This window comes from Beta vulgaris, chromosome 7 (genome assembly GCF_026745355.1).
Source record: "Beta vulgaris subsp. vulgaris cultivar EL10 chromosome 7, EL10.2, whole genome shotgun sequence".
In the NCBI taxonomy this organism is placed as follows: domain Eukaryota; kingdom Viridiplantae; phylum Streptophyta; class Magnoliopsida; order Caryophyllales; family Amaranthaceae; genus Beta; species Beta vulgaris.
Genome location: NC_079208.1, coordinates 5,714,382 through 5,722,421, shown reverse-complemented (window position 1 = coordinate 5,722,421; position 8,040 = coordinate 5,714,382). Strand labels below are relative to the sequence as shown.

At 37.7% G+C, this 8,040-nt stretch overlaps 1 protein-coding gene across 1 annotated transcript; it reads left to right on the top strand.

Annotated features, from left to right (window-relative positions):
• Nucleotides 1–6,038: 6,038 nt before the first annotated feature.
• On the top strand, nucleotides 6,039–7,832 carry LOC104898480 (PAN domain-containing protein At5g03700). The gene has a single exon (XM_010685566.4). It carries the CDS (start codon nucleotides 6,249–6,251, stop codon nucleotides 7,740–7,742), a length of 1,494 nt encoding a protein of 497 aa, XP_010683868.2. The 5' UTR covers nucleotides 6,039–6,248; the 3' UTR covers nucleotides 7,743–7,832.
• Nucleotides 7,833–8,040: the final 208 nt, after the last annotated feature.

The window sequence follows — 8,040 nt, the reverse complement described above, 5'->3', positions numbered from 1 at the left end:
TAATGGTCTCAAAATTTTAGACCCGTTGGATGTGGGTCGTATTTGGATCCGCTGGTCAAAATATGGATTGAATATGATTCATGGACCCGGACACACATCTGATCCCTGGACCTAGACCTTGATCCCTAGATCTTTTTTTTTTTAAAATATAATATTCAACTCCCCTTTCTCTATCCTCCAACAACCCACTACACATTGAACCATCTCCGACCACCACTGCGCACCAGCCCTTCAGCCGCCTTCTCTCTTGATCTCTTGCCTACCATCTCTTGTCTCTTGGTCCTCCCCGTCAATCTCTCAGTCAACCGACCCCCTTTATTATCTTACTATCTTCTTCTCTGGCGTCAGCTCACGACCACTGTCGCACCACCGATCTACTAGCTAACCACGATTGTAACTGTGCGACCTCCACCAGCCTCTCATTCTCGTCACTTGTCAGCCTCCTCTATCGCCTACTCTGTTCTCATCCCACGACCAACAACCTCACCAGCCGCACCACTGACCTCGATTAAAAAGAAAGTCAACAAGTAGTTTTTTAACCAGTCAACCAGGTAACTGGTTCAAATGGCCCAATTTAAGAAGTCATGGGTAACTGTTCGGATAAGTGGCAAATTTTTTAAAAAATATGACTATTTTAAGTACATCGAAAAAAGGTAAGATAAACGCAGGGGTAGAAGTTGTGACATAAATTTATCTCTCTTGGCGGGTCTTTCTAGCGTTTTTGCTAGTCGCCATGGGAAGACCTCGAGGGTCGACGAATTCCAAAAGCGTTGCAGAAGGCAAAGCACATGAACCCTCCTCTTCTCATGCTAAGAAAACAAAATCAATGGAGGAAGTTTTGGGCGTGGAAATGTTAGAGATGGCTGATTCTGCCCCAAGCGAGCTGAGGAAGAAGGTGAGATTCTCTCTCCTCGTTCTTCTTTACATGCTTTATAGAAGCAATCTGCAGATAAGCAATTGTTTTCGGAATGGTTGGGGGTGATAGTGGGTCAAAAAACTCTAATCGGGTTTATTGGGATCAAGAAATTGAGAAAACAATTGAGGTTAATAATGGTGGAAATTTTCACTTGATGATGTGCAATTGAATGATAATACTATTACTGAAATTGCTCAATTGAATGTTGCCAATGTTCAATCGCATGAAGTTCCGTAAAAATTACATGATGATTTATCTGAAATTGACTTAGAGGATATTCAGGGGGAAGTTTCGTTTTGGAAATGTTCGGTTGTTTGTCATGTTTTGGGGAAAAATCCGCCATGATCGGTGTTCAAAGGTTTTATTAGGAGGACTTGGGGGAAGTTTGGAGTTGATAAAGTGGCAACAATTGGGAGGGGTTTCTATATGGTTCGTTGTACCTCGATTGAGAATAAAGATCTGATTATGAATGCGCGATATCAATTTTTTGATGGGAAACCTCTAATGGTGCAAATTTAGGAACCAAAAATATGGATTTGAATTCCAAGAATATCAAGAACCTGCTTGTATGGGTTGAGTTACATGCTTTAGATTTGAAGTATTAGGGTTAAAGGAGTTTGCCTAAGATTATGAGCAAGATAGAAAATTCCTAGAAGTTGATCAAGCAACTCAAAATAGGGATAGATTGCAAATTGCAAAAATCTTAATTGAAGTTGTTATTGATCAGGATTTCCCTAAAAAAATTCAAATCATGGAATGAAGAAGGGTTAATTGTTGATCAAAGTGTTGTCTATGATTTGAAACATGTATTATGTACCAAATGTAATGGATATGGTCATAAACAGGATATGTGTGTGAAGAAAAAGCAAATCAAGAAGGTTTGGGTTGCTAAGCAAGCTACAACATCAGTAACAGGTGGTACAAACAATGGTTCCAAGGAGATTACAACAACATCAAGTGGGCTTAACACCTCTAAAGAAGCTTCTCAGAAGAATAATATCTCTAAGGATACTGGTCTTAGAGTTGTGGCAGGGGGCCAAGGCAGGCCGACAAAGAGGCAATAGCTCCTACTCCTATTAAGAATACATTTGATGTGTTGGATAATACTACTACTACTGCCGAATTGTTCTATGATGTTGATCAACCTATTGAGAGTGACGTGCAGGGGTGGAAGTCCCCTGACAAAAATGGATAATATACTAGTTTGGAATGTCACGGGATTAAATAGGAGAGATAAACAGCTTGAGATTAGGAAATTTATTTCTGATCATAATGTTAAACTATATAGTATCCTGGAAACCAAGGTAAAGATTCCTAGAATGGGAGTGCTTTACCAAAGTTTTTTGTGTGATAGTTGGTGTTTTACCACTAATAGATGTGTGGTAGATAAGGGTAGAATCATTGTTGCCTGGAGACCTGAAGCCTTTTTTGTTTCAATTCTTCTTGTTACGTACTACTCAACTCATCCACTGTAAAGTGGAGCCAGTTGGCCCTTGTCCAACTTTTATCTATTCCTTTGTCTACAGCTGGAATGATAGAAGGGAGAGAGAAGAATTATGGGTAGATTTGAGCAAGGTGAAAAATGATGATCTTTGGGTTGTTCTGGGTGATTTCAACTATGTGTTGAATTTGGATGAAAGAATTGGAATCCCTATAAGATTGAATGAGGTTCAGGCTTTTAGAGATTGTGTAGCTCTGTGTAAATTGGTTGATATGAAGCATTCTGGGAGATTTTTCACTTGGACAAACAAGCAGGAGGGAGAAAATAGAGTGTTTTCCAAGATTGATCGAGCGTTGGTGAATGAGAAATGGGTTGAGCTATATGAAAATGCTGAAGTATCCTATCTTCCTGAAGGAGATTTTGACCATTGTCCTAGCTTGCTGTGTGTTTATAATGATAATGGGGGTAGGAAAAAAAACCCTTTAGATTTTTTTTAATATGCGGGTGCAAGACCCTGGGTTTATGGAAGTTGTGCACCAGGCTTGAAATGTTCAGATCAGGGGCTGCAAGATGTATCAAGTTCTTCAGAAATTGAAAGCTCTTAAAGGTGGTTTGAGCAATTGAACAGAGCTGGCTTTTCAGATGTGCAAGTGAGAGCTAGTCTAGCTTATAAAAAATTGCTGGAAGTGCAACAGATGATGCATAATCAACCTGATAACATGGAGTATAGCAAACAAAAGAAAATATATCAACTGATGTCTACAAAGAAGCTTATTGGAGATATATTAGTTTTTTGAAGCAAAAATCTAAATTGCAGTGGATCGATAAAGGTGATGATAACACTAAGTTATTTCACCAATCAATAAAAGCAAGAAGAATTACTAATAAAATTCACTCCATTCAAGATGGGCAAGGACAATGGGTCAACTGTGAAGACAAGATTCAGGCAGCCTTAGTAAGTTTTTATAAAGATCTGCTTGGGAAGGAGATTTTACAGAGATGTAAGGTGAGGGGCTTGGTGTTAGTAGAGGGGGCAAAGTTAACTGATGCTCAACACAGGTTATTGGAGTGCAATTTCATTATATCTGATGTTAAGAGAGTGCTCTGGTCAATTCCCAATGATAAGGCGCCTGGTTTTGATGGCTTTAATAGCTATTTTTTAAAACAATCTTAGGACATATTTGGTGAAGATATTGCTGCTTCCCTCATTGATTTCTTTCAAACTGGAAAGCTCTTGAAATGTATCAATGTTACTGTTGTCACTTTGATACATAAGGTCAAATGTCCTACTCATGTTAGTGACTATCGACCAATTGCTTGTTGCTCAATCATTTACAAATGCATAACTAAACTTTTATGTGAGAAATTAAGAGTGGTCATTCCCTCTATTGTCTCACAAACTCAAGGATCATTTGTTTCTGGCAGAAGCATTCTCCATAATATTCTTCTCTATCAACTTGTTAAGATATTGTCAAGATGTACAAAAGGGGTCAACAACAAATGGGATGCCTTATGAAAATAGACATCCAGAAGGCTTATGACACTGTTTCCTGGGAATTCCTTGAGGATATAATGCTCATGCTTAATTTCCCTCCTTAGTTTGTGAAACTTGTGATGGTGTGTGTTTCTAGCCCTACATTCACTCTCATGTTGAATGGTGCTGCAACATAATTTTTTAATTCAAAAAAGGGACTGAGGCAAGGTAACCCTATGTCACCTTTGCCTTTTGTCCTTTGCATGGAATATTTCACAAGAATCATGACTTGTGTGGGGAAACAACCTCAGTTTAAGTTTCATCCCATGCGTAAGTCTCTTGGCTTAAATCATCTCTGTTTTGCAGATGATTTAATCTTATTTTGCAAAGGTGATTTTCCCTCTGTGTTGATGCTGCTTCAAGGTTTAAAATTGTTCTCTGCCTCAACTGGTTTAGTGGCTAGCCCTGCCAAATCAGCTGTTTATGGTTGTGGGATAAGCTCTCAGGATGTGCAAAGAATTGTTGATAGTTCTAGTTACAAACAAGGACGCTTGCCTTTTAGGTATTTGGGGGTTCCTATAAGTACTAAGAAGTTGTCAGCTGCTGATTGTGAGCAATTGGTTGAAAAGATGGTTTGTAGAATACGCATTTGGAGTTCAAGTAACATCTCCTTTGCAGGTAGAAGGCAGTTAGTTAATTCTGGTATGCTTAGCATATGTGTCTATTGGGGCCAAATCTTCTTGCTGCCAAAGAAGATTATAAAGCAGTTTAATGCTATTTGTCGTTCTTTTTTATGGACTGGTACTTGCAATTCTTCTCAACCTGGGTATATTAATTAGGATGAGGTTTGTAGACCTAAGAGCAACGGTGGCTTAGGTTTTAGGTCATTAAGTTACTGGAATATGGCTATGATGGGGAAGCAAGCTTGGAGTATAGCAATGAAGGAGGATAATTTGTGGGTGAAGTGGGTGCATGTGATGTATGTAGATCAAGATTGGAGTCAGTATAATACTCCAAATTCTGCTAGCCGGGCCTTGAAGTTCATCTGTAAGGTTAAGTAGAATATAACATCTATTTGTGGCATTGGCTGGTTACAAGATCCTCAGTTCAGAATAGCAAATTTGTATTGCCAGCTGCATAACTCAGGAGAAAAATTAAGGTGGTGCAAGGATGTTTGGGATCATCATAATACACTGAAGCATAGCTTTATTAGTTGGCTAGCTATGAGACAAAGATTACGCACAAGGGGTAGGTTGCATCACTTGGGTGTATGTTCTACATATCAATGTCTACTATGTGGTAGTGAGATTGAAGATCATATGCATCTATTTTTCAGGTGTACTTACAGCGAACAATGTCTTCAAGCTGTAAAAAGATGGCGTGGTGTTAATACAACTTCCGATAACTTAGCTCATTTCGTGGCTTGGACCAAGAGAAGATGCACTAGAAGTAAGTTCAAGAAGCAAAGAAATTCAATACATTGTAAAAAAAAAAAAAGGAATGAATCTAGATTACCAAAGCAAATGAAAGCTGTAGATATAACGTGGTGGACTAGTTTGTACTAGTTTTGTTTTTTTGTTGTATTTGGATATTGGGTACTCTGATTATATCTAGAGGGTTTGTACAGTTTTTTTTTAACTTGGTTGTGTTGATTTTCAATTAATACAAAAGTTCTTTCTTATCAAAAAAAAAAAAAAAAAAAGGTAAGATTATTTCTATTAATTTTTCCTTCGTATTTTAAAACCAGTGGAATGATACTATAATAAGTAGGATTTAAAAGACTTTTTAGATAATCCACTGATAGATAATACTTGTACTTACTCTTAGACGACCTACCAACAACTTGAGAATGAACTACGAAGTCAAAGATCATAATTCTACAAAGTTCATTGATTATATACTACATCTTTACTTTATACTTCCTCCGTTTAGAAATAGTTGCACCGTTTCTATTTTGTGCACTATTCACATCTTACACTTAGATTGTCTTTAGTGATTTATATTTTAGGAAAAACATAGTCATGTGGGATCTTGTTAGATTCATTTCGATGTAAAAAATTTTAATATAAACTTTTTATAATTTTTACTTATTGATAATTAAAGATATTAATAGTTGAAATCATACATCGGCATGCGTGAAAAGTAGAAATGGTGCAACTATTTCTAAACAGAGGAAGTATATCCTCATAAAGTGAAAGTCGAGAATTCAATTTTTATACCCACCCCTGCCTAACAAAATAACAATATATACCACACAAATTACAAATATATAGCTATATAGATATCACTAAATAACACTTTCAAGTTCAGCAAAAACACCTTGGTGTGTGTATCCATCCTCACATGGCTACTCTCCCTTCTAATCCCTCAATCATTACATTTTCTTTCTCCTCTCTTTAAAATCTTCATTAAAAAACATGAAGATCATACACATCACTGTAAAATCTCCATTTCTTCTCTTCATTGCAGCCCTACTAATCACCCATCTATCTAAATCAACGGCCATCATTCCTCAACAGCTTGTTCGAGGCTTTACAGCAAATCCAAATCCAACGGTCACAAATTTCCAGCCACTTCTCAACGATTCAACTGGCAACTTCTCACTCAGTTTCCTCCGAGTCAACCAGGACCAACTCGCCCTTGCTATAGTCCACGTGGCGTCAGGTGAACCCCTTTGGCAGGCTAACTCGGCCGAGTTGGCTCAGTGGGGTGAACACACTCAGCTCGTTTTCAATGGCAGTTTTGTAATAAGTGATCATGGTTCAAGGGTATTATGGTCCACTAACACGGATGGTGATCGTGTTGTTTTAACTAGTGCTCCTAATTTACAAATTCTCAAAGGAGAGAAATCTCCCTCTCTTTTATGGCAAAGTTTTGACTTTCCCTCAAATACCCTCGTGGAAAATCAGAATTTCACTTCTGACATGTCATTAGTTTCGTCGAATGGGGTCTATACGATGCGTTTAGGACCGGATTTTATTGGGTTGTACGCTAAGTTTAAACATATAGGTTCGGACCCTAGCCAAATTTATTACAGGCACCGAGCTATGCAAGCTAAGGTTAATATAGTAGAAGGACGTGGTCCAATTTTGGTTCGTATAAGTTCGGACGGTTTTTTGGGTATGTACCAAAATGGGTCTACCCCGGCTGACATACAATCCTTTAATAGTTATCAGAGGTCCGCACCCGCTCCTAGACGGGTTCGGATTGAAGACGATGGGAATTTAAAGGGTTATTATTGGTCCGGGTCTAGTTGGGTGTTGGACTATCAAGCAATATCTGAAACATGTGAGTTACCGAGCTTGTGTGGTTTATACGGGCTTTGTAGGTCTGGGGTTGGTTGTTCGTGTTTAGACAACCAAACCCAAACCCAAACCCAAACCCAAAACCAAACGCAAAGCCAGCAGTGTTATCCGAACCAAGAGATTGGGGACCTTTGTAGTGTTAAAGGTAACAAGTTTTGGGAGCTTCGGAAGACAGGTGTGGAACTACCATATAAAGAGCTAATGTCCTACGTCGAAACGGCGTCGTATGAGCAATGTGAGAAGTCATGTCACATGAATTGCACGTGCTGGGGAATATTGTATAACAATGCCTCAAAGTTTTGTTACAATGTGGACTACCCTATACAAACTATACTAGAGGTAGGACATGAAAGTAAGATGGGTTATTTTAAGGTGTGGGAAGGTGCAAAAAAGAAAAAGGATAAAAGATTGTGGATTGGTATTGGACTTTTATGTGGGGCCATGATTTTGGTTGGTTTAGTTGTTGGATTTGGAGGCTACAAGTTATGGAAGAGAAAGAAAAGGGTTAACAATAGGATATTGGAGGAAGAGCATATTAATGCTCCGGGACCCTATAAAGATTTGGGATCATCTAGTTTTGGATCGATTGAATTAAGTAATAGATAATACAATTTGATTAAGTGCCCTAATTGTAATGTTTTTGCTATAATTTTTTCACTTAAAATATCTATACAATTAATAGTAGTTTACATAGAAGATCTAAATTTTTGCAATTCTATTTTTAACATTGTTGTTTGATATAATAAAAGAGTTTGTCTTGTAAGAGGCCGCCTACTTTTAAATTAAAATTAGGTAATAATAAGCCCAAATTAAAGAAAAGAATTATCCCAATTGTGACTAGTTTAATTCATTTAGTAACTAGGTCTACTTTTATATTAAAATTAGACCGTCTTTTTTAATAATT